The sequence below is a fragment of the Uranotaenia lowii genome, chromosome 3, assembly GCF_029784155.1.
Source record: "Uranotaenia lowii strain MFRU-FL chromosome 3, ASM2978415v1, whole genome shotgun sequence".
NCBI classification, from domain to species: domain Eukaryota; kingdom Metazoa; phylum Arthropoda; class Insecta; order Diptera; family Culicidae; genus Uranotaenia; species Uranotaenia lowii.
In genome coordinates, this window is record NC_073693.1 from 220,727,619 (window position 1) to 220,754,524 (window position 26,906).

Sequence of the window (26,906 nt, forward strand, 5' to 3'; positions counted from 1 at the left end):
CCTTTTTTCTTCCATTCTCTTGAATTTTATGAGAAATAGGATTTTTGCCGGATGTTGCCGGATTTTTTAGTTGAAAATTTTAAAAACCTGGAAATTTTATGTGGCAAAAAACAATCTTCAAAAAAATACGATTGTTAAGTTTTTTCGACTATCGTTTTTTTTTAAATTGGTTAGTTTTTCATTCGTTTCAGTTCGAATAAAATTAAAAATCTTGTTTATATGCTTGAAACTATAAATCATATTAATGAAAATAAAATTCCAAAAGCACCATACCTCAGAATCTGACTTTGGTAATCTTTTTTCAGAAATCAATTTTTATTTTGGAATAACCAGATATGGTAGATAGTGTGAGATAACCAGAATTGAAAATGAGAATTGTATCTGAGAATTGATGATAATACTACGATATTTTCAAATAATTTATTCAGTGAAATATTTCAGAATAATATTTAAGTATCAGAGCCTTACATTCTATTTTAAATTCATTACAACTTACAACTATTTTCAAACTCCTTTCTCAATTGTTTGCTTCAGTTTTTTTTTCTTCATTTTCTTCTTCAACAATATTTATATTATTTTCATTAAAAATGACATTTCTAACGAGAGATACCTTGAAGAGCTCAAAAGCCAAAAATTTGTATATTCCTTTTTATCAATCAATAACATTTGAACAAACACCTCTCTTCCTCCAAGAGCCAGGTATAGGGCCCGACATGTCTAAAGCATTAAGTTTTAGAATATTTATAAATTTTCAGAATCACTCTGATGACGTTCTAAGGGTGGCTCCAGAGAAACAAAAGGAGTGCTTATAGTTGATGTATTTTAATTAACAATTGCAGTTGTTTTAAACCTCTGTCAGCAGAAACTAAAAAATATAGATCAGTGTAATCAGATAAAAACAATGTGTACGTACCGTAAAACGGGGTAACTTTGATCACCGGGGTAACTTTGACCAACAATAAATTTTTCCACATTATCATCAGTAACTCAGTCTATAGTTAGAATTTTTGAAAACTGTTTTCTACGTTGGAAAGCCTATATTTTGAGTATTAAGTAGACAAAGTTAAGTTTGTATTTGAAATTTTTTTTCTGTTAGCAAAAATGTGATTTCAAAGTCTTAAAATATCTATTTTTACAAAGCTCGCAAACAAACAGCCTTCCTGATGATACCAAAAAGCATTTAGAAGCAAACGGCTTGTTGAAAGTGAAAGAATTACTTTTTGCTTTAAATATGTATAGTTATAGTGCTATTTTTATAGTCATTAAATGATAATTTTTTTTTTTATATATTTAAATAATAAGGACATTTTCAAAGAGTAAGCCCGTATTTGAAAAATGGCTAGGAACTCTATCAAATTGTTAAATTTTAAGAAAAAAACGAAAACGGAAATAGTGGGGAGTTTTAGGAGAATGTGTGAAGGTAAAATTTCATTTGTATTTTGAAGCTCAGACTATTTAGAAATTGTTATAATTTTTGCCCTTAAATGTAGGCAGCATCATTATTCTTTTTCCGATTATAAATGTTTTTAAACGAAAACGTTAAAAAGCAAGGGAAAATTGATAAACTAGCAATTGTAAACATTATGAAGGTGTTTTGTATCCTTTATGATCAAAAAAACTCGATAAAACCGTCAAAATAGAGACTGATCAATGTTACCCCAAAACATCAAATTCTGAACAGAGACGAAATCGACGAAATTTTTAAATCAAATTTAAAGTAGTCTAATACATTTTTGCAACCATGTTTTACGTTCATAAGAGTCCAATACTGGTTTTAATAATATGAAACATGCCTTAATCCCCTTAACAGAAAAAATAATCGAAAAATATTGAAAAAAGTGATCAATCTTACCCCGGATTACGGTACCCAACTATCAATGGCTGATATCTGAAACACTCTCGCGCCTCAGCGTACCCACAACTTTACACAGCTGTAGCAAACTATTGATTTTCTTTTCATAGAACAGTCGGGTGAATATGTTAAACGTTCGATTCCAACTGACTGGGAACAAGTGTTTGATTTCCCGGCCTATGAATAATAGATGGAGTTAACGTTTGATAAACCGAAGCGAATTGATGGGTCTTGTGAACAAAAATGGCACACTTCAAATATGGTTCAATTATGCAAAAATTTGGCTGAAATGAACAACCATCGGAAAATCTGGAAGTTTGTTGATTTATTTAAAACGAGTACTTTGACTTTGTCGGGTAACGTTTGTCTTTGTTCGTAAGAAAGTCATGTGTTAGCCATAAGCTCCTCCCAATGAAGTTCATGATAAGTTTCTTAAAAAAAGCAATGTTCATAGAAAATCACCACGTTCAACTCAGCTGGATCGATAAAACAGCGGGAAAAAACCACCAATTCAATTGAGTTCTGAATCATTCGGGCAGGTGAATCATCAAAATTTCATCTGTATCATTCCGCATGGCACCAATTGGCTGTTGGGGAACATTCAGTAGTCCAAAATAGAACGGAGCGGTAGATTCAAACATCCATACATAGATACGTAGGCTAAGGCGGGAACTTTGTAAGGGAGCAGAAATTGCATTACAAATTCCAGCAGCGAACGATTTTTCTCTTGGAAGACCGCAGTTACATGACGAGGGAGTAAAAGAAGCAAAAAAATCAAATCTCGATGCGATGAATGACCGCCAAACTTAATTATAACAGGATTAATCGGGGAATTATGTTCTACATTTCTTTTTCTGTTTGATAAACCAGAAAAAGTTTTTGCAAATCATACACGAAACCTTGACTGACGAATTGCACAGGAGAACAGCAATTTTTTTAAAAGCCTTTATTTTTCAAAGCTTTGGTCTAATGAATTAAAATCATTTGTACGATTTTAGTCTATCACCTTTAGTTTCGGTGATCTTGCGTTTGAAAAATTTGAAAATAAATCAGAACATAAGATCTCAATGAAACTTCATGTTTCTTTTCAATCTCTTATATTTAAAGAATCGTTTGAAGATTAAAGAAAGTTTGAAGATGTAGACTGATAAATAAAGACCTAAAAACGTTCAACAACAAACGTTAAAAACGCAATTAAATGCGCAATAAGGTTTCGAATTGATTTTTTCATCGTTCTCTTTCTGTACCTATGTCATTTTATGGTTCGTGTCCCAAGCAACCAGAATTCCCTTAAAAATGTTCCATAGAAGCTTAATCAGCTCTCGTTTGTGTCTGAAGAGAATGCTAATCAGCCCAAAATTTAAGTTCTTAAAGCTACTTTCAAGTTCGTTTAGGGGGCTGTAGAGAACGCTATTCAGCTTCTAAGAGAATGTCAAGAAACTTCTACGCGCCGAAAAAAAAAATCCAATTGACAGATTGCTCTGACAACCACATGTCAGATTGCTAGGTTGCCGGTCTATCATGGTCTATCTCATTGATTTTAATTATATTGTTTTGATTACAAAAGCTGCTTACACGCCTAGAGAATTGAACCGCTGCTCTCTAGGTTGCAATGAAACTCACCAGCCTCTCGACCAATCGAGCAATAGCTAATTGCCACTGTAATGATTAGTATTTAAACTTAATGTCATTTGAGATGATTGAGTGGGTTGGTCAATAGAAGGTATCTTATTTCGTTCAAAGGACTTTCAGTACACAATATGAATCATAACAAAAATTCGCATTATCAAAAATTTATTCGAATATCTTATTTAACATTTATAAGAAAAATTCGAAAAAATCTTGAATTCCATTTGTAAATATCAGTACAGATATAAAATAAACAAATACCATGACAAGAAATTGACAGACAGTTTTGACATGTCGCTTAGAATTCCCATATAGGTTCTTTAAAACACCTTCAAGTATCTTAATGGTGCGCTTTAGAATGTTACGCGAAAGTTATTGACCTTCTTGAAAAACATTTTTGACATGTCGCTTAGAATTCCCATATAGGTTCTTTAAAACACTTTCAAGTATCTTAATGGTGCGCTTTAGAATGTTACGCGAACGTTATCGACCTTCTTGAAAAACATTTTTGACATGTCGCTTAGATTTCCCATATAGGTTCTTTGAAACACCTTCAAGTATCTTAATGGTGCGTTTTGGAATGTAACGCGAACGTTATCGACCTTCTTGAAAGAAGTTCCATTCAAAGCGCTTAGAAGTTCCGTTATCGATAGTTTAACCTTTCAAAGGGCGATGGAAGTTCCTGAGTAACTTTTACGCAACAAGAGTCACCTGAAGTTCCCGTAATACATTTTTTCAGCCAAATGTGAACTTCGGAGTTCGGAGTTAAGTTAAAACGCGACTTTTGGTTGCTTGGGGTCACCATTTGTCGGATACAAACAGATGAATAAAACGATATGTACAGATAAAGATGGGCGGACGGACATACATATGGGCGTACCATCCACGTGATGGGGTTGGCAGCAGTCGTCCTGTCCTGTCAGCCAGCCGTGTTGTGAGGTCATGTGTACATTGTACCAGTACATACGGACATACGGGATGACCCCCACCTCCCCCCCTCCCCATGCGTGGGTGTTTTTTCACAAGGTTGCGGTCAAGGACAGGACAGGAGATAAAATCGAATCAAACTTTCCGTCGTCATCGTTGTTGTTGCACCGGATTGGTTGGTAATGAATTTCCGTTTTCAATTAGGCATTTTGCCGGTGTGGAGGATTGATTCTGTTGACATAGCATATTAAATTGCTGATCGATTTCGTTTATGGAGGTTTTCTTTGAAATTGAATCATAACAAAGCTACTGCAGGTAGAGGACAGTTTGTTGGTTCTAATGGTGTTTTCTGAGAGGTTTAGCCGAAGAGTAAATATCGTATACCTAAGTCGTTAAAGCTTTTAAAGTCTACATCAAAGTGTGTATTTAATGTGCAATATATTGAAATTATTGTCTGGTAATCATCCTTTACAACCCTGAGCCCTCGACACCATTAACAAGTGACATAGTTTTGTTCTTGAATATATTGACGGAAATGAAGAAAGTTTAACAATAAAGACCGGCTGCACGATTTTGGATTTCTTCTCGACATGGCTCAGCATCAAAGCCTCTGACAAAAAGTCATAAGATTTTCTTGAATCAGTTTTAGCAAGCCTCTAAAAGTGGTATCGAAATTCAATTTAAAAAATTATGAAATCTGTTTAAATTTATTAGAATCAGGAATGTAACTGTAACTTTGACAAAGCTTATTTTAAAGTACAGTTGCGTTCAAAAAAGAATGAAACCGCGTGAAGCTACGCACCCACTTCCAACTTTGACAAGCTGCCATTTCTCTCTCGTTTTATATTTTTTTATGAAAATTTCACACAATCTAGTTCAACTATCCAACTAACATTCCACAAAATTTGAAGTCTTTACAATGACGGGAAACAAAGTTACAGCTATTCCCGTAAAAAAGGGAAACTTGGAATTGCTTCACTAAATTTGCTGTATCTTTGACAATTTTCATTGAAAAATTTTAAAATTTGGTCCGAAGATGTAAAAATGTTTGATCTAATACCAGGCCAAGTTTCGTTGAAATCGATGAACGTGATCAAAAATGGTGCCGGATTGAAAATGAGGTTCATTATCGCCCAGCAGACGATTTCATTCTTTTTTGGACGGATGTTTGTATGGAAAACATCGTAATCCATGTATTCTTGGTTTTTTCTGTCACAAAACCGAAATTTATTACAAAGAATGTTGCAAATTGCTAAAAACTTCATTCTTACTTTGTTTCGAAGGAGAAAATGTTTCAACAGGGTTCAAAATAAAAAGAACAGAGTTTCAGAAATGACCTGCTAATTATACCGAAAAAAAAAATTTGATCCACAATTACCGCGAATATTCTAATCGCTCTTGTTTCAATACCAGCTCTGTTGGAACAATTTCTATATCTAAGCAAACAAGAATGAAGTTCCTATCGATTTACAACATTCTTTGTAATAAATGTTGGTTTTGTGTAAGAAAAAACCAAGAACACATAGATTACGATGTTTTCCATATAAACATCCGTCCAAAAAAGAATGAAATCGTCTGTGGGGCGATAATGAACCTCATCTTCAACCCGGCACCATTTTTGATCACATTCATCGATTTTGACGAAACTTGGCCTGGTTTTAGATCAAATATTTTTACATCTTTGGACAAAGTTTCAAGAATTTTCAATGAAAATTGTCAAAGATACAGCAAATTTAGTGAAGCAATTCCAAATTTCCCTTTTTTACGGGAATAGCTGTAACTTTGTTTCCCGTCATTGTAAAGACTTCAAATTTTGTGGAGTGTTGGTTGGATAGATGAACTAGATTGTGTGAAATTTTCATGAAAAAATATAAACCGAGAGAGAAATGGCAGCTTGTTAAAGTTGGAAGTGGGTGCGCAGCTTCACGCGATTTCATTCTTTTTTGAACGCAACTGTATGTGAAATTATTAATTTTTCTGTGATTTTGAAAACCTTACCTCATATGCAACAATATACAGCAATGACCTTATACGGAACTTCATATTAAAATAAATTTTTTTCCACCGTTTGTAGAAAAAACGGGAAATTTTTATTGCGGAAACACTCTTGAAAAATGTGCACTGAAGAAAGGATTTTAAGTTTATAAATTTCAATAACGATTCAACGCCGAACGTTGAAGAGACAGTAAATTCTTAAAAATATGTTATTCTCAATGGCAAATGGTGGATGCTTTGGTCGCATGCAGACTGATAAGGTGGCCGCACGCGTCTGTTCCCCAGATCAGGGACGGCGTGCAACAACAACCGAACGTCTGTTCTCCAGGTCAGGGGCGGCTCAAACAGCGTCTGTCTTGCAGCGAGCGGCTGAATTGATGATATGCGGCTCCCGCCAGCTAAGTCTAAGATGGCAGCCCCATCGCGGGATAGGGACTTTAGGCTAACAACCTACTTTGGCGACGACTTTTAGCATGAAAACACGGACACGAATTAGAACTTGGAACGTTTTAACCCTTGCTCAACAAGGCAAGCTGGGGCTTCCGAAAAGTACTGCCGAACGACAGTATTCTTGCGAACGTCGCACATCCACCTCGGTGAAAGCTTTCCGAATATTTCTTCCCCGACAGTTTTAAAAGGCGCGGTCGTGCGATGTACAACGACGCCTTGGTTAACCTCATACAAAAGTTTGCTCGTGGATATGATAGCCTTTAAAGCTCCGTGACAGTTTTGGGAAAATCTTCGTGACAGTTTTCAATGCGTTAAACTTCGCATGACAGTACTGCTAATTACGTCCGACTGTAGCCGAGATTCGCATTGGATCACCATCGGCTCACGCTCGGGTCGAGTAAATTTAGAATTAACAATCTTCTGCTTGAAGCTCAAGCTAGCTACTGCGGCTGGCTAACCTTACGTTATTAGTTGGTCGACACGCATTGATGCGTGTTGTTTTCCAGCCTGAAATTGGATGTCGTTTATGAATAATAAAGTTCAAGATTTCAGATTTCAAATTGAAATATGAGATTTCAGATTTCAGATACAAATTCGGATTTCAGATTCATACTTCAGATCAAGATTTTAGATTCCAATTCGGATTTCAGATTCAGGTTTAGGATTTAAATTTCGGATTCAACTTTCAAATTCAGATTGCAGACTCAGATTTCAGATTTAAATTTAGGGATCAAATATGAGATTCATATTTCAGATTCAGATTTAAGACTCAGATTTCAGAATTAGATTTCAGATTTCAGAATCAGATACAAATTCAGATTTCAAATTTAGATTTAAGATTGAAATTTTAGATTCAGATTTCAGATTCAAATTTCAGATTCAGATTTCAGATTCAGATTTCAGATTCAGATTTCAGATTCAGATTTCAGATTCAGATTTCAGATTCAGATTTCAGATTCAGATTTCAGATTCAGATTTCAGATTCAGATTTCAGATTCAGATTTCAGATTCAGATTTCAGATTCAGATTTCAGATTCAGATTTCAGATTCAGATTTCAGATTCAGATTTCAGATTCAGATTTCAGATTCAGATTTCAGATTCAGATTTCAGATTCAGATTTCAGATTCAGATTTCAGATTCAGATTTCAGATTCAGATTTCAGATTCAGATTTCAGATTCAGATTTCAGATTCAGATTTCAGATTCAGATTTCAGATTCAGATTTCAGATTCAGATTTCAGATTCAGATTTCAGATTCAGATTCAGATTTCAGATTCAGATTTCAGATTCAGATTTCAGATTCAGATTTCAGATTCAGATTTCAGATTCAGATTTCAGATTCAGATTTCAGATTCAGATTTCAGATTCAGATTTCAGATTCAGATTTCAGATTCAGATTTCAGATTCAGATTTCGTATTTAGATGTAAGATTCGAATTTCAGATTCAGATTTCGTATTTCAATTTCAGATTCGGATTTCAGATTCAGATTCAGATTTCAAATTCTAATTTCAGATTCAGATTTCAGTTTGAAATTTTAGATTCATATTTCAGATTCATATTTAAGATTGAGATTTCAGATTTTTATTCAAATCTAATATTGAGATTCCAGGTTCAAATTTTGAGATCAGGTTTCAGATTCAGATTTCAGAGAAGGGTTTTATATTCTGATTCAGATTAAAATTCTACATTCAGTTTTCTAGTTGAAGGTATCAAGCTTAGATTTATGTTTCAGGTTCAGATTTCAGATTGAGATTCAATACAAGATCTCACTTCGAGATTTTCACCCCAAAATGATTATTTCTACGAGTATTTATTTTATGTTTCATGGTCCCCATCACTTGCCTTTTATATTAGTTTTTATCAATTCGCTTTCTCAATTTTTTTTTACATTTTTTTAATACTCAAACAAATTCTAGAGAAAAATTATAACGGCCAAGTTTCCCTTCGAATCGACACAAAAAATGTGTTCCATCCTAACCCACTTCTCCCGTGAGTGAAATATTTCTAAGGCTATGATTCTAAATAAAAAATAAAAATAAAATAATAAAAAAGTATTAAACTGTAAGATTGAATTCATGTCTTCTTAAGGTTTTTTTTATCGAAGGTAATTATTATAACAATTTTCGCATAACCTTCACCGACACCACACATCCCGTTACGCCTCGGTCGTATGCTGCTGCTCGGTTGGAATAAATTGCTCGTTCGATCTATTCGAACCGAGCAGCAGCATCAGCAGCATACGACCGGGCATGGATACGGTATGGGCATGACAGTCGCCCGTGACAGTCCTGCGCAAAACTGTCACGTCCTACAGCGGACAGTTAGGATGAAATTATTTGCGAAACAGGAGGCATGAAAGAATGAAAATCGAACTGTCGGTTCGGTTCGCTACAGCTTAAAGCACAACATTTTCGGCAGCGCAAGCTTTGAATCGATTGTTCAGATACAGTCTTCGTTCCCGAACGTGTGCGACGTAGACGAAGCGTTTTGATTCGTCACCGACGGTACAGCAGCGAACCGAGTGGTAAGGCAAACCGAGACAGTTTGTTCGGCGAAGAAAAAGCTGTCATCGCAATGCAGTACTTTTCGGAAGCTGGCTCAACTTGCTAGAGAAGCTAGCCGCCTCTATCTTGAAATTCTGGGACTGAGCGAAGTCCGTTGGCCTACACTGGATAACACAAGACACAATCCGGGCAAGTGCTGCTTTACTCTGGCATACAAGAAGAACACGCTGTGGTAGATATAGTATTGACAAGAGAAAATGGGTTGGTAAAAGAAAACAATTTAGAATACACATGAATTATGTATAAAACAAAATATTCCAATCGTTTGAATATGGGAAAACATGAATCATGATTAAATAAAACTAAAAAAAATAACTGGCAGTCCTTAACACCATTTAGCAGTGGGTTGCTGAATGGACAGTAGATGAATGAATGAGGTATGTGTCCGTGAGATAACGAATGAAACTGCCGCTGTGGTATGAAAGAAACTCTGTGTAGGTGTGTGTGTGTTAAAAACGATCCCAACTGATTCGATTGAAAAAACGGTCATTCTTTCGGCTAAACTTGAAGTGGATAGTGCGAAGTTTAAAAAGTTGGTAAAGTGTATGGCAAGTGAAATGGATTCCGGAAAGAAACCGAAGGTTCACCACAAAGAAAAGGTGGTTAAAAGCTAGGAAAACGTGGTTACGTGAAAATTATAAAATACCCTAATTCTGTTGTCAAATCCCCTGTATTCTAACTAAGTTCACTGGTTTTAACGAACCGATTTCGTTTCATTACGTTGTAAGTACTGTGAACAATTATAGAAAACGCAATCGATGAAACTAAGCCCTCTGAATTTATAGGTTAGCGGTTAGATAAAACCTGTCGGAACCGTAGTTAATACGGATAGTTTTGAAGTATTGTCCACACCTGAAACCATTAAGCATTATCCAAAAGATAATCGGGATACTTCGGATAATACCGTAAGTAAAAAGTACTCACCAACCGTGTGCACGAATGCACCAAGTTGATTTTCCTTTCGATGGATTGTAGGTTAGTAGTTAGAGGTTGGACACAACCTGAAAGTGAAAGTTGTTCGCTAATCAGTAGGAGAACATTACTATAAACGAAAGTTATACTATTTGCACTGTTAAAAACATCTCGAGTAATTGTTCATATAACATTTACAGCTTAAAAGCGTCAATAAATTTGATCGACTCGAAAGAATTGGCGTTTATTTCTCCGAAGCGACAACAATAACAATCAATTCAACATTTTTGTTTAGTTTCAACAAGAATCTGGTTGCAAGTATAATTGCAAAACATGTTTTGAAATAAGTAAAGCATGGATCACTACAAATCTGGACGCACTGTTTATTATACCATAGCGCTCCTAGTTGTCGGATCATGAATTTTTTTTATAGTACTTTGTTCGGAAATGTTTCCTCTATCAGTGCTAAAAATTTCATTACGATTCGTTTTATTCCAAAAAAGTTACACGTGATGGAAGCCGCGAGACGAAAATTAATTTTGGATACTCAAGTCAAAAACTCGACGTGGTCGGGTGCAAAAATCGCGAAATTGTTCAAAATGGTCAAATCAACCGTGTGAAGCGTTCTCAAACGGTTCCGTGAGATGCATACTATCGATCGGCAGGTTCATACCAAGCGTCATAGTGGCATTAAGGATCGGAAACTGCATTTGAAGCTGTTGAGAATGATCAAGGCAAACACTGGGTAGTCGGACTACGACATCGCCAAGAAATTCAACGCCGACCGGTGCACCGTCAGAAGGATTCGTCTGGGCGAAGGAATACGATCCTATCGGACCAGTAAGCAACCAAACCGGACATTGAAGCATAACTTAGTAGCCAAAGGACGTGCCCGAAAGTTATACAACAAGATTCCAACGAAGTACGACGAATGCATCCTCATGGATGACGAAACGTACGCGAAGATGAATTTTGGGCAGCTTCCTGGCCCAAAATTTTATAAATCCACTGCAGTGGTGCACTGCACCGGTCATGGTGATGTCCCCGGCAAGTTTGAATTCGTTATTGCTAATAAATTTGCAAGAAAGTGTATGATCTGGCAAGGTATTTGCAGCTGCGGACGAAAAACTCCGGTTTTTTGTGAAAAAAAAGACCATGGACTCCGAAATGTACAAGGAGGAATGCCTGAAAAACTCTTTTTTTTCGTACATTAGATCTCACAAAGGACCAGTTAAGTTTTCGCCAGATTTGGCAAGCTTCCACTACAGCAAAGAGGTTCTACAGTCAGTGGTATCGGGCCAACGGATGAATTTTGTCGAAAAGAGCATCAACCCTCCCAACTGCCCTCAATTCCGCCCTACCGAAAATTTTGGGTAATTGTCAAGCAGAAGATGAAGAAGAATGGTAGCACGACTCTGGATGGAACAGAGATGAAGAGATTGTGGAACAAAATGGCCAGCGAATAGGGTGTCCAAATTATAATGAGTGGTACTCGATGAAAAGTGCGAAAATTCATCAAAACAACATCGGAATAATTTTTTATTATTTTTCCTTTAAAGTGCAATGAAAACCCTACATTTTTATTTCGTTCACATAGCTCCGAGATAGACCCGTTTCAATGCGTCCAGATTTGTAGTGATCCATGCTTTAGACTGATTACTATTCTTCTCGATGTCCATAATGTAATGTTTTAAATACGGTTGTTACATTACGTAATAGAAAATCTTAACAATTATCAAATTTTATATGCGAATTTTGAAATTTGTTATTGAAAACTACATCCAATATCTATTTCAAGATATTCTATTATCTTAAAAGATCCGAGAGTTCATATCTAGACCAAGCATGAAAGATTTTTCGTTAACTTATCGCAGGAAATCTCCGAAGCACGAGGAAAACTCGGCTGCTCACATTCTGAACAACCCTCCTCGTGGGAACTATAATTCGGTGGTGCCTGTATTTGGGCCAACAAACTTCTTAGAGGAATGAATAATTGCGTGTGATTGACCGCATTTTTCTTCGCCCGGGTCACCACCATCAACAATCATTTGTTTTTCGACAACGATTTCGAATTCTGTTTGGCCCGGTTTTCCTGCCGATTACTGGCTGTTGACTCAGGGGGACTCAAGCATTATCGGTGTCAAACGTGTTTTGCCAAGCCAGCCGGGGAGGTCAATCGGAAAATCTGGGGCAATGGTAAAAATTTCCAAGTCAGGTTTTCGCTGGCCGCTGGCCAATTATTAGTTTTTGTTTTCATTTAGCATTTAAAAATGCCAAGGATGGCGCGCTGTCGACGTATGGAAAATAAATTCGATGCCAGCATTTGTTAGCTCTGATAAACTTTGCGTCCATGTGTCAAGGACAATTGCAGCAGAAATTGGGTGGGTTCATAAATTGCTGACCATAAAACTAACAGATGGCTAGACAAAACTGTTTGATGCCCTAGAAAATTACCACAAGTGGTTTGCTGATATTACCTGGAATGTTTCAGGTGGAAATGTTCGGTTAAATTGCTTCGAATTTTAAATAGATATAGAATATTTTTAAATGTTAAAAATACCGAGTTTCCACCATATATTTAACATTACTTTGAAATAGGATATCAGCTAAGTATTATGTAGTTTTTAAATGTAACAAATTAAACACAGCATCCTACAGGACACGACACTTTACGTTATTACTTTGGAAAAAGAATTTGAAATTACATTTTTTTACCATGCTCATTGGATATAAAGCTGCGGATCTTTAGCTCGCTGCGCAAATATTATGTATATTTTTTAATAAATTTTATAAAATCGTGAAAAACCGATAAATAAATTTTGTGACCACACGGATTTTCATAGGTCCAGGAGAACAGCTTTTTTTAAAATCGAATCAGCATTGAGAATGGATTACAAATTCAATTCTAAAATTTTATAATCAAATTGCTAGAGCCTGCTTGTCAGTAAAGCTGCATATATGAACCATTTTTCAAAAATGAAAATCAACAAAAAACTGTTCCATTTGTTTTATATTTTAAGTTGATTTAGTATGGTAGCCCCAAGTTTTAAAAGTGAAAAATATCGCTCAATGCAATACATAAACTTGTCATGTCATAACGTACGTATGTGTACCAAATCTCACAAAACAAACCGGGAAAAATGTATGAGTTTTGATTTTTTTATTCAATAAATTTAGTATGGGAGTTCCACGTTTCAAAAGTGAGACACATTCTTGGGCCAAACCATGCTTGTGAACGAATTTGAAATCACATGAAAATAATTCGAGTAGTGTTCTTTTAAAATTGAATTTGTAATTGTAATCTCTGAAATGATAGGGGTTTAAAACTATTGTCCAATACCTTGCCATAAAACATCTCGGGTTCCAAATTCTATGTCATTCTGATCATCCGTTTATACGAGCCTCTATTTTAATATATATGAGATACAATGTCAATGTGCCGTTAACAAATAACACTTTTTCCTTGTATATTAACACTTCAATCAATTACACTAGTTTACAAAATTTAAAAAAAATCGTGAACTTGATCAACTGACCAAAATTTTTAAATTTAAATTTAAATTTTTTTTAAAATCGGGCCGCTGAATCCGAAAATGAAATTCAAAAAAATCTCAGTAGAACCGTTTTTGAGTTATGCTCCAAATATGAAATATCGGAAAAATTAAAAAAGTTCTTGTACTTAGATTGGAATATCTCGGACGGCATAACAGTAATTTGAAATCCCTCTTTTGCATATTGAAGGTGAACAAATTTTCTACCGATCATCTAAACACTGTTTTTGCGTTTGACCAACAGTATTGTTGATATTAGTGACTTTATGAGAATTTTTTTTATAAAAAATGCATTTTTTTAGAGAAAATTTTATTTCAACGAAAGTTTTAGAATCGATGATAGCATTTAAAAAATCCTATTTTCTTTTGCGCTTAAATGCCAACTCAAAACAAAGATTTCCAGTGGTTATTTATCAAAATCGGTTGAAAATTGAAGAAGTTAAGGCTACTTTACCATAATAGTATTTTTTGTAATTTTTCATAATTTAACGAACCGCAGTACACTTATCATAGTATAGGAAGAATGAAACATGATAAATCTCACTCGCTCAAAGTCAAAATTATTTATTAGCTTACCAGAAGGTCACATGCCATGTTTCAGGAAGATCTGACCATAAGGAGGGGTTGCTTGAGTCTCAAACGTGAATAAAATTTTGAGGTATTTTGCCCGGAAGGAACGAAAAATACTGGTTTTTCATCAATAACTTCTTTCATCATTAGCTGATTGTTTATTATGATTGATTTTCTTAAAGCCTAAGTTGAGACAAATATTTCACCCGCAGACTGTAACTCGATTGGATTTGAAACAGAAAAGTTATTGCAGTTCAAAGGCCGCAAATTTTGTCCAACACGCAATGAGTACTTTTTACGCATTGCGTTTTATACGAGAATTTTTGACCAAAATACAATCTTTGAACCGCAATAACTTTTCTGTTTCAAATCCAATCGAGTTACAGTCTTCGGGTGAAATATTTGTCTTAACTTAGGCTTTAAGAAATCAACCATAAAAAACAATCAGCTAATGATGAAAGAAGTTATTGATGAAAATCTGTATTTTTCGTTCCTTCCGGGCAAAATACCTCAAAATTTTATTCACGTTTGAGACTCAAGCAACCCCTCCTTATGGTCAGATCTTCCTGAAACTTGGCATGTGACCTTCTGGTAAGCTAATAAATAATTTTGACTTTGAGCGAGTGAGATTTATCATGTTTCATTCTTCCTATACTATGATAAATGTATTGCGGTTCGTTAAATTATAAAAAATTACAAAAAATACTATTCTGTTGAAGTAGCCTTAACTTCTTCAATTTTCAACCGATTTTGATAAATAACCACTGGAAATCTTTGTTTTGAATTGGCATTCAAGCGCAAAAGAAAATAGGATTTTTTAAATGCTATCATCGAGTCTAAAATTTTCTTTGAAATAAAATTTTCTCTAAAAAAATGCGTTTTTTATAAAAAATTTTCTCATAAAGTCACTAATATCTACAATACTGTTGGTCAAACGCAAAAACAGTGTTTAGATGATCGGTAGAAAATTTGTTCACCTTCAATATGCAAAAGAGGGATTTCAAATTACTGTTATGCCGTCCGAGATATTCCAATCTAAGTACAAGAACTTTTTTAATTTTTCCGATATTTCATATTTGGAGCATAACTCAAAAACGGTTCTACTGAGATTTTTTTGAATTTCATTTTCGGATTCAGGGCTCGATTTTACATAAGAAATGACCTTCAGTTTACTGAGTTCAAAAATGCTGTAAACTAGTGTTATCGGCAATTAGTTAAATTTTCAATCAGAAACAGTCACATATACATATTATATTGAGTTTATTGATTATTCTTCCAACTTTCTCGTCCGTTTTGCAGGTCGCAAAATTCCGGATATCGAGCAAATATTGCGCACCGTCCGTTCTGCCTGGAACACACCGAAATCTCAACGATCTTTACTGCAAAGGTAAGCCTAAGAAAAATCCGATAACCCACTACTCATGAGTATCTATGTGTATAAATACACATATATTAATATCCACAAAATAAAAGAAAAACACTCCCAATTTCATATGCTCCAGTCCAGGATTACGAAAGCTCCCCCGTAGCTTTCGGGTGGGAAAATGAGTTCCTTAAACCAGCTGAAAGTTGCAGTTTTTTTTGCTTTTCTTTTTTAGTTTTCCTCGTCGAATCGTTGCTTTCTTGGAAGGAAAGAAAAATAGCCAACAGCGACCCCCAGGAAGGAAAACTTTTAATAACACTAATAACTTGTTGTATTGTTGTTTTGCTCTGGTTTCTGGGCTTCAATATTTCTTCTCTGGATTGTTTCGTGACCAATCAAAAATCTGAGGAAAAGAATCTGTAGCTCTGCTGCTTGAAGTTGCGGTAAATTTGGAAAAATAGTTTCAATTTTTCAACGTTTTCACCCTTTCTTATGACATATTTCTTGTTTTTCTGTAATCGTCATCATCTTTTAGCTCAAATCGTACTCTTTATTATGTTTTCAGTCTTCGAAATTATTCCTTCAACAGATGATGACTTCGTAGAGAGTTTTTTTTCCAAAAATGGTCAATCGTATTCAGCCATATGTAGAACAGTCACGCGACATTCTTCGCGCTATACTCATTCAGTGGCCATTGAACCGTTTTCTCTCAACTGTTATATGTTCTACCTAATTCTAGCAAAGTGGCGCGCCATGTCGTTAAAGAGGCGTGCAGTTTCTGTAACTTTAAAATAGCACTCTAGGAACTCACCGACGACAACGACGGCAATTCGTTTTCCTTTTTTTCCCTTCCCATACCCCGACTCTTGTTCTTGGTAAGGTATGTTAGTAATTTCGAGCAGACTACAAACATCGAATCCCCACAGAATTTAAACCCAACCCATATGTTGAGAGAAAAAAATATATCGGAGAAGCAAAACTGGAAAAGGAACAGTTCATTTCGAAATTGTTCCCCAAGAAGTGAACTGTTTGACCGGAAAAGAAAACTTTTCCCCACCTTTATGTCGATTACAATCGGCGGCGACAGGAAGGGCTTAAATTAGTGCAACGGCTTTACTCACACGACACGTCTGCATCTGCACCTAGTTTTGAATAAGTTACTTGCTGGAAACGTGTTATGTTTTCGACGAAGCCTAATCTAGCGAATTATTTCTATGAATAATTTATAACACGCATCAGAGGGACTTGTAAATCGACTGGTTGTTGATAGACGCATTCGGTGAAAGGTCAGGTCCAAGTGCAACCAAGCACTTGCACTCGATAGATATGAACGCTTTATATGCTACACGAGCAAGTGTGCGGTGTTTATAAGTGATTTTTAAAGATGATAAAAACAAAATGGATCAGTGAGATTAACAGCAATAATAACACGTTTTATGCTCTGTGGAAACCATGAGAAAACTAGACTCAATTGATGGAAAATAATATCAACAAGGGAAAGTAAGCCTTAACTTGGCATGTTCCATTAGACTGAGTCGATTAGAGGTCATTTTTGAATTTCTCAAACCCTGGGGTCTTAAAAGCTTCGTTTTGGTCCAAAACTCATCCATGATTTTTTGCAGAATTTTTAAGTAACGTTTACATGAGTAAATTTGAACTTTTAGGTTTGTACGGGAAAATTGAATATTTTGTACTGAAAAATCAACATCATCAGTTGTTCAATTGAAAATTTTCTTGTAAGAAATGTATAAATTGGCACAAAAACCATTAGCAGGCTCGGTTCCACAGAAGAAACAAAAATGATGTTGATTTTTCAGTACAAAATATTCAATTTTCCCACACAAACCTATAAGTTCAAATTTACTCATGTAAACGTTACCTAAAAATTCTGCAAAAAATCATGGATAAGTTTTGGACCAAAACGAAGCTTTTGAGACCCCAGGGTTTGAGAAATTAAAAAATGACCCCTAATCGACTCAGTCTAATGTTCCATATCTTGGCATGCCGAAATGCATTTTGATATAGGCCTAACAACATTAAAAATCAATCATCGAAGAAAATGGCATGTGTGAACATATTGCATAACAGTCATCCATAGTTTAATCCCAATAACCAAGGAATATTTAAATAAAGTAGTGCTGAGAGCAATATTGAATTTATATTGTGACGTCACAAAAATGATTGTATGGAAAATTTATACGAGAATGGCAGAAATTCCAATGAAGAACACGTTTTAGAACGAAAATGAATTCCAATTTTATTTTTATTGTGTTAGGCTTCTATTTGATAATGTTTTGAGCTTTGTTAGCCATTTAAAGTTTGCATTATGTATTTTTTCACATTTTATTATTGAATGTGTGTCATATTGAAGCTAAAACGTGCAAAAATGAAAAAAAATCAGCTCTAATAAGATCTCGATGGTAGTTATTGAGTGTTCAACTGATTGAGGTGACTTTTATTCAATCGGTTTACCATATACAATTCTTATAAAGAACAATTAACAATAAAAATGATTCTTAAATCAGTTTATTAAAATACCAATAAAAGATCGTAGTTTTGTTCAAAAAAAAATGGAAAAATTGTTTACTTTTTGTAAAAAGGAGCTTAAACTTAATTGACTTGAACATTTTCATGGAATATTTCTAAAGGAACTAATTCTAAAGTTTTGCGATTTTAAGTTGGGAAAATCCACCATTTTTATTAACTTCGATAGTCTATTTTATAGGAAAATTACTCGAAAATCCAACTAACTTTTTTGGTACCGATCTTGAAGAACAAAAATCCTTCTAGAACAACATGCTTTCAAAATGTAAAATTTTCCAGCAGATTCTTCGAGTTATCAACGAAACAGCCGGTACCAATACTTTAGTAGGGCTGCCTTGGCACTACCTTCTTTAAATACTCTTTGCCTATTAACGTTGTTGTATTTTTTTTTTTTCAAGTGACAAAACTGCTAATGAAATTATGATCTGCGGAAAAAGCCAAAACGAACCTACCTTGCTAGTGCATCTAGAAAATTTTGGATTGATTTTAAACATACACTTTCGTATGGGAAATTCACTAAAAATACCGTTTGACACAGGAAAGGATGGAGAAAAAATATAAATTTATAACCTACGCCAAACAACTAACATTTTCTATCAAGGATTGAAAAATATATAATCATTTTTTTGTCTAATCTTGGCATGCAATTTCACTAATTGATCGCGTCAGTGATGTCATTTGAACAAAAATCACAAATTTCATTTTTAACCAGCCCGTACGTGAAAGATTATCGTAAACAATCTTTTCTTATGTAAAAAACGAGGAATTGAATAGTCAACCCCGTTTTAGATCAAATTACCCTGAAAGTCTAATTTTAACCGATTTCTCATAAGTTCATATGTATAAAAAGCACATGTGCCAAAATCTAATGGTTTTCCTAACAAAATTCCTTAACATTTTCCGCATTTACAAATACCTCTCCTGATGAAATCAAAGCATTTAGAAGCAAACGAATGATTTTATGTGGAAGTTTAATTTTTTTCCTTTGAATATTTATTAGGGTAGCAATGGATGTGTGGGAAAAATTTCATGATCGCATTTCGAAAACCGACCATGTACATTTTGCAGTTTGGCCCAAAAAACTGACCTGTGCTAAATTTCAGCCCAACCGTTCCGCTGTCCCGCTTTTTCTTCGAAATGTCCCGCTTTTTTTTCTTGAAAAACTTTCACAAAGCTTACTGACTTAAACTGGAAAAAATCAAACTAAAGCACCAGACATACTAAAACTTAAAAAAAAGAAAAACATACTAAAACTTTGAAAAGTAAAAAATATGTTTAAGATAAGTTTATGAATAAATTTACTTTCAAAACAGTAGAACCAAGGTTAACCGAGTTTGTTTGATTTAATTTTTTACTATTTTTTAGACTATTTTTCATTAGAGGGCATCCATAAATTACGTAACGCTTCTAGGAGGGCAGGGGGTAAGCTGGAGCGTTACGAATTGCGACATAGTGGAGGGGGGAGGTATGCTCATCGTCACGTCACGATTTTTTCCTTAAAAATTTTACTTTAATCGCAGCTATTTTTATGTCATACAATTTTTGCAGAATGATATGCAAACCAAAATCAGTTTAAAATTTGTAAGCTTCAACATGATTGAAACTGGTTTGTAACCTTTCCTTTTTAAAGATTCTGAGATAGACTCCTTAAAATGTGTATTAATTATCCGTAAAATAACCGTTGCAAAACCGAATATTACCTACATTTACCATCAAGAGCTCATTTCAACCTTAAGACGGAAATTTCACTATTTTTTTCCAATTGATTTAAAAAATTCAATTTTGATTATTCCGACGAATATAACTAAGTGGAGTATATTTTGCATAAGAAGTTAAGCTCTTTAAACAAAATAAGGTAAACAAGGAAGAGCATCAGTTAACAAGCACAAAGCAACTCGTGGTAAGACAATCAATTTATTTTATCAGACAGTTATCATCAATGAGTACTAAGAAGCGATTTGGTTAGATATCAATTTCTTTTCGAAGAACGTTAAACAATCTTATGTTAAAATCTTTTTTAACCCTCGAAAATCAGTATTTAGAAACATGAGAAGATGGAGGGGGGGGGGGGGGTAATCATTTTCATAGGGGGGTACGTCGAAGCGTTACGATTTGTGACATACGAGGGGAGGGGGTAAAAAAATCATTTTTTACGTTACATAATTTATGGATGCCGCCTTACCTATTTATTTTTCTCAATTTTTCCATCATTTAGAGATGCATTTTTGTTTTGTTTCTGGAAATGATTTATTAAAAAGTTCAGAATATGTATCCAATCATATTGATTCCTTCATTGAATAGCTGAACATATTTTATATTATCATATATTAGTTCTCGAGGATTGTTCCTCAAATATAATCTCTTCGTTGCAGTTTTTTTTCTCCTAATCAGTTCCTTTTTAATAACATCACAAACATAAATGTACATTATTTGGCGTGATTGTATGTCATTAACATTTTTTTTTTATTATTTTTCAATTATTTTATTTTTCGAAAAAGATTGTTTAGATTTCCACCCCAAAAATGCTTATGAATCATACCTTCAAATTCAAGATTCATTAGCTCATCTTCAACGGTATTGGACAAAGAAAGGAGTGTAAAAATAAAATAAAAAAGGGTACATGTCACCCACTCATTATTGATAACTTACTTATAAGGTTTTTTTGTTGTTTTTGGTTGATATTTTCTTCTTAATATTAAGTTACTCTACAATCAAACCAACGAGACTTATGAAAATATGATTAAACAGATGGTCCGTCTTGAGGCCACCGATTTATCCTTTCACTCTAACACTTTCCTTCGTCAAGTTTTGTAGTCAACTTTTAAAATGTCTCCACTATTGTACTTTTAAAATAGTTTTCAAGTATCGAGACAACCTCATGAATAAGCAATCAAGAATAAATACTACATTAGATAAAAAAAAACTAAAACTAACGATGCAGTACGAGCCCGCTTATTGGAATACTCAGTTTATCTGTAAGTATTTGTGTAGTCAGTCGGGTGTGTTGTCAAAATCGGGCGTGTAGGAACGTAATTTCGTATATGGGTGTGTGTGAGTTTGTGTTTTAGCGGGGCTCCACTCGTTGTTTTGTTTTTCGCTTACGCATTCCATTCCAACGCAAAACTTTCCGATTTGGTTAACATTTTATGCCAACTCTGTTCGATTGCTGAATTACTAAATTCTTTGTCACAATTGGAATATTGAAAATTTTCAACCTGGGTTGCCCAATCTTACAAATCTAAGCTACTTCAAGCTCGTTGCCAAAGCCTACTTCTGTTTCTTTGGCTTGTGAGCTTTTGCACGTTCCTTCAACGCTTTCCTTTTCTCCTTGTCATGGGTGATCATGTGAGACGTGAGGTGATCTTGGCGGATGAAACGTCTCTCACAAAGTTTGCAATCGAACGGAGCTCCACTGTGTCGATAGGTATGTCTGCGAAGGTCGTTCTTGTGACAGAACTGTTTCGGGCATATCTCGCACTTGAACGGCTTATCGGACGAATCGTGACGTATCATGTGGTCGTCGAGTTCCTCTTGGGTGATGAACTTCTTGCCGCATTTCTCACAGCAGAAATTTCTCGGCGTGTGGATCCACTTTTTGTGCTGCGAGAGACCACACTGGCGGGCGAAGAACTGTCCACAGATCGTACACTCCCAGGGACTCTGGGTGATGGCACTCGGTCTAGCAGATCTTCGGTTTGCTGGATCGTCTCCCTCATCGCCGTTAAATTGGTCATCTGACATTGGAGATTCTTGGTCTAGACGCGGTACTAAAGTGACCGTACTTCCTGTGGGTGGTTCATCTTGAACTGAAGGAAATGCTGTTGTTTGCGTTGCTGTTGAAAGCGGAGCACGAGAAGTCGATGGTTGTTGATCATCCACTACCACTGTTTGTTTTCGTTTTGGAGAAGCTCGTGGTTTGCGCGTCTGCTGTTCTGGTGATGGTTGAACTGTTTGTACCGCTTGCTTCGATTGCAGCACTGGTCGCTGTTTTGAAGGCCCTGGTTGCTCTGCTTGTTGCAAAAGATGAAACACAGGATGTGGTTGCGATTGTATTTGTTGAATACCCATAGCTTGGATAGTCTGTTGCAATTCATACTTCTTCTGATCACCAGGAAATAGAACAACGTCCTCGAGTATTTCAAACTTTTGTTCGTTTATTGCATCGACCGCTGAATCTATTTCTTGCGCATATCTTACGTGCTCGTCTTCCATCACGTACGAGTCTGTGGTTTCTTCTTTGATAGTCACTTCGTCAACGTTTTCAACAGGCGTCAGATGTTGATACGCCAACGGTGGCGCGTATGTTTGAAATTGACTACGGATCGGGTGCTGGTGTTGTGGAGGATGACTGTACAAACCATAGTAATCAGGCCCCGGGGAAGAGTATCCGACATCCGGAGATGATTGATGATTTGGAATCGTGGAATTTACCGGATTGGAATAGACCACTGTTTCTGGAAGCAACACGTTATTACTATTGGCAAAAGGTAAAGAATTTATAACACTTGGAATGTAACCACCATGGGGTACTGGAGGAGCCCCCATCATCCCCATGTTGTGAAGCGCCATCTGTTGCATCGGCATGTACGAGTAATCCACATTGGTTGGATATGCCGAAACACTGGCATCTATGTTGAGGTGTGGATCTTCAGCCACATCGACCAAAGATTCGGGTTTTGTCTGCCCATATTGATCGTGGTCTTCTAGCGTCAAATATGAGCTGTATGTTGAAAACTGCATGGATTGCGCGATGTTATTTTCTGTTCCGTTGTCGGTAAGTGTATTCCAGGACGCGGCCGATGCCATGGGTTGCATCTCCCCGTGATTGAACTGCACACCACCCCACAAGGGTGATCCATCACCGGCCGTTGGCATGGCGAAACACTTATCTCTTCACGAAGGACAAATAATCTTCAATCCACTAAAAACAAACACTTAGGTACACTCAAAAATACGAAACAAAAATCTGCAAATACGACACTGCATTAGTTTTGGGGTAGAGAGTTTTTTAAGGACTTGATCACACTTTGACTGCCCGATGTCGAATGATTGATCTGTTGTGGTCCGATTTCTAAGGAAGTTTCTGCGGGTAGAAAATGGTTCAAGGACTCGCTCCGCCCTCTCAACTTTAGGTAGTGTGGAATTTCTGGAGCGATGGATAAAGACAATAATTCTAACAGGATTTCATAGAATAATGTTTACCTCCAATTAAATTTGCCAGAGCTCTCTCCTTTTTTTCGTCTCTGATCTGAACAACAAGAATGTTTCTATAAAATTGGATGTATGGGAGAGAAAATTTTGCATTGAAAGGCAATCAATCTATTGATGTTTCTATCACTACAAATCAATTCTAAATAGATTAGCACCTTCTTACCTTCCCATAAATTATTTTGCTGAATGCATAAATCATTATTACGTAATAATTACGTGAATCACAATCACATTGTTTTGCTTATTCAAGCATACAGAAAATTCAATAATTTGTCTAATCGCATATTCCCCCTCCAGTTATTCTAAAATATTTATAGTATTTTCGTAAACAGAATATAAATGTCACTTATTGAAGTTGATATTACAGTAGACTGAGTCGATATGGGGTAATTTTGGAATTTCTCAAACCCTGGGGTCTAATAAGCTTAATTGAGAAACGTTTACATGAGTAAATTTGAACTTTTATGTTTGTATGGGAAAATTGAATATTTTGTACTGAAAAATTAACATCATTTTTGTTTCTTCTGTGGAATCGAGCCAGCTTATGGTTTTTGTGCCAATTTATAAATTCTCCAAAGGAAATTTTCCGCTCAGCAACTTTGTCCAAGACCGTAACTTCGTATCTTTTTAAGCAAAAAAGTTTTAAGCTGCTTAACAGTTGTCTTTTGGCATTGATAAACATTAAATTCAATTGACATCACTGCTAGTTGCCTAGCGAGGTATTGCATGACATCTTTTCATGCAATGCTTCGCGGGGCACAAGCAGTGATGTCATTTGAATTTATTGTTTTTCAATGCCAAAAGACATACCCTAGTTAAACAGCTAATAACTTTTTTTGCCTTATAAGACACGAATTACGGCCTTCGATAAAGTTTATTCAGCGGAAAATTTCCTTTAAAGAATTTATAAATTGGCACAAAAACCATAAACAGGCTCGATTCCACAGAAGAAACAAAAATGATGATTATTTTTCAGTACAAAATATTCAATTTTCCCGTACAAATCTAAAAGTTCAAATTTACTCATGTAAACGTTATTTAAAAATTCTGCAAAAAATCATGGATGAGTTTTGACCCAAAATGAAGCTTTTTAGACCCCAGGGTTTGAGAAAATCAAAAATGACCTCAAATCGACTAAGTATTACAGCTAATAATTAAAATACAGATATCTTTTCAAGTTTTATATTGGTTGAAATCAATCAGAAAATGAAAAAGTTGAATTGAAAACGATATAACTTTAAACTATTTTACAGAAATCTTTCCAAAATCACAGATTTGCAGATTTCTATAAACAAAATTATAACTACGGGTATAGTTAAATTAGTTAAACCTACCTACCTACAAATTAGGCTTGTGCAATTTCTAGCAAACAACTGCGTAAGCCAGGTCTAAGTAATTGAATTTACTTAATTTTAAAACAAATTTGGCCTTTTTGAAAATGTTTCTACAATCATCAACGGGGTCGTTCTTTTTCAAATCCAATATATTGACGATCACGTTTAAATCAGCCGAGCCGATTCCATAGATATGCATGAAAAAAAAAACAAATGCTTTAACTAAGCACTGATATTTTATAACCGTTAAACGAAATTATTATTCGGTTTCCCGATCAAGCTGAACAAAAATTCTGACACACCTTCAGCAAAAAGTTGTGATTCACCAAAACATTGAAAAAAATAACAGGTAGTTTGTTGAAACAAAAATTTCTAGATCGAGTTTTACCGGTTTAAATGTCCGGCTGGATGCTCGTCCAACTAACGATCGATTGTTTTCAAGAAAGAAAAAAAAACAAAATTCCTAGGAGTTTCCGGGATCCATAAAACTGTAGGCAAAATCTGAACTTTATGTGACCCAAACAAATTTATTCTTCGTGAAGCAGAGCTTTCCAAGCTATTTTATAAAGTCGTTTAAAGTCGAAAAATAAGTATTACTTGCATTAAAAGTGCTTTAAAAATAACTGCCAGTTGAAATTGCTGAATGATAAGTTTTCTTTGTCAAACAAGTTAAGCACCACGAGTCAGGCTCGTGAGGTTTCTATTTATGGTTTGAATTTTTTTTCTTCCAGTAAAAGAAAGAAAACTTGCATCTAGATTTTTTTTTTAAAAAGGGGAATATGGAGCGTTAAAGATGATTTCAAACTCCTATATCAATACTGTCTGAGTCACAACCCATAGTCTGTTCTGATTTTGAATATTTATTAACATTTATGGCACCGGTTGCCTCCCCTTGTTCAAACGTAATCCATTTGCCAAACGGATGAATACACTTTTTTTGCAATCCCCATCAAAATGAGCAACTTTCATTTTCCCGGTTTCTTTTTGCTTCTAGGCAAAACAATTGAATGCTAATTGAACGAACCGGCGTTCGAGCCGGCAAAAAACTGAATTGTGGGAGGAGCACAGCATTCAGCTACATATCTGCCTTCTTATCTACTGTTTAGGTTAGAGTGCTCGTAAAGCTCTGCAGATTTTCCAGACCCCTCTTGGGGCTGGCCGAAGGTGTGTCAGAAATTTTTCTCCTTTTCTTAAACGAATCACCGGACGTTTGCCAAATGTAGCATCGAATTGGTCATGATTGACATGATTTGTTTTGAATCTACATATGCGTGGATGAATCATAATTTCAATCCGTAACCATGAAACAATTTCCTAAATAACGAAACTCCTTTCTTTTTTGTTCATTAATGTTATCATTGAATTCAAAGTGTTTGTATCTAACTAGATGTCCTAATAAACTTCGTTTCTCCTGTAATGTTTTAAATCGTTATAAATGTATAACAACATCTACACGTCTTTAACTTCTTCGTGCTCGAGAATCAAATTTTATGAAAATCGTCCTAAAATTTTTTGAGTTTTGTCCCATTTTAAGTTGATTATACAAACCATCTCTCATTCCGTTTATACATGAAGGTGTAACAAAGAAAACACCTCCATGTTTATATATAAGAAGAAAAGATGGTTTTAAGGAGCCCCTTCCAAAAAAAATGAGATTATTGAAACTATTACTCACACCATCTCTGATCCGAAAACTCTCGAATATCCAATTTCTCTCTTTTTCTTGATTCCGACCGTCCGTTTTTTTAAGACTAGCTTAACCCTGTTTGTGTTGCAAAACATTCATTTATGAAAAATTTAAAAAAATATATAAAGAAAGACTACTTCAATAAACCTCCAAAAAATCTAACCTAAAATATGTGCTTTCTAAGCCATCCGTCTTTTTTCACCGGAAGGCCAAAAAACAAAAAACCAGCAGCAGCAGCCTTAAAAATCTGCGCTTATTAAGGCATCCCATCTTTTTCCACCGGTAGGCAAAATAAAAAAAAATAACAGCAGCAGGC

At 35.2% G+C, this 26,906-nt stretch overlaps 2 protein-coding genes across 14 annotated transcripts in view; one reads left to right on the forward strand and one right to left on the reverse strand.

The window, feature by feature from the left end:
• Nucleotides 1-26,906, forward strand: part of LOC129755813 (uncharacterized) — a 263,710-nt gene that overhangs the window by 73,993 nt on the left and 162,811 nt on the right. For all 11 annotated transcript variants that reach the window (XM_055752472.1, XM_055752474.1, XM_055752477.1 and 8 more), the window contains one exon: nucleotides 15,751-15,838. In XM_055752472.1, coding sequence (XP_055608447.1) covers nucleotides 15,751-15,838 — 88 coding nt within the window. The remainder of the gene's footprint in view (nucleotides 1-15,750; nucleotides 15,839-26,906) is intronic.
• LOC129755815 (zinc finger protein Gfi-1b-like) overlaps nucleotides 20,937-26,906 on the reverse strand; it is a 30,112-nt gene continuing 24,142 nt past the window's right edge. The window contains exons 2-3 of one of the 3 annotated variants that reach the window (XM_055752488.1): nucleotides 22,879-23,324; nucleotides 20,937-22,806 (exon numbers count right to left, since the gene is read on the reverse strand). In XM_055752488.1, the coding sequence (XP_055608463.1) occupies nucleotides 21,626-22,806; nucleotides 22,879-23,233 (1,536 nt within the window). In that variant the 5' untranslated portion in view covers nucleotides 23,234-23,324 and the 3' untranslated portion in view covers nucleotides 20,937-21,625. Of the gene's footprint in view, nucleotides 22,813-22,878; nucleotides 23,339-26,906 lie in introns of all 3 variants that reach the window. The other 2 variants (XM_055752486.1, XM_055752487.1) reach the window with 2 other exon arrangements.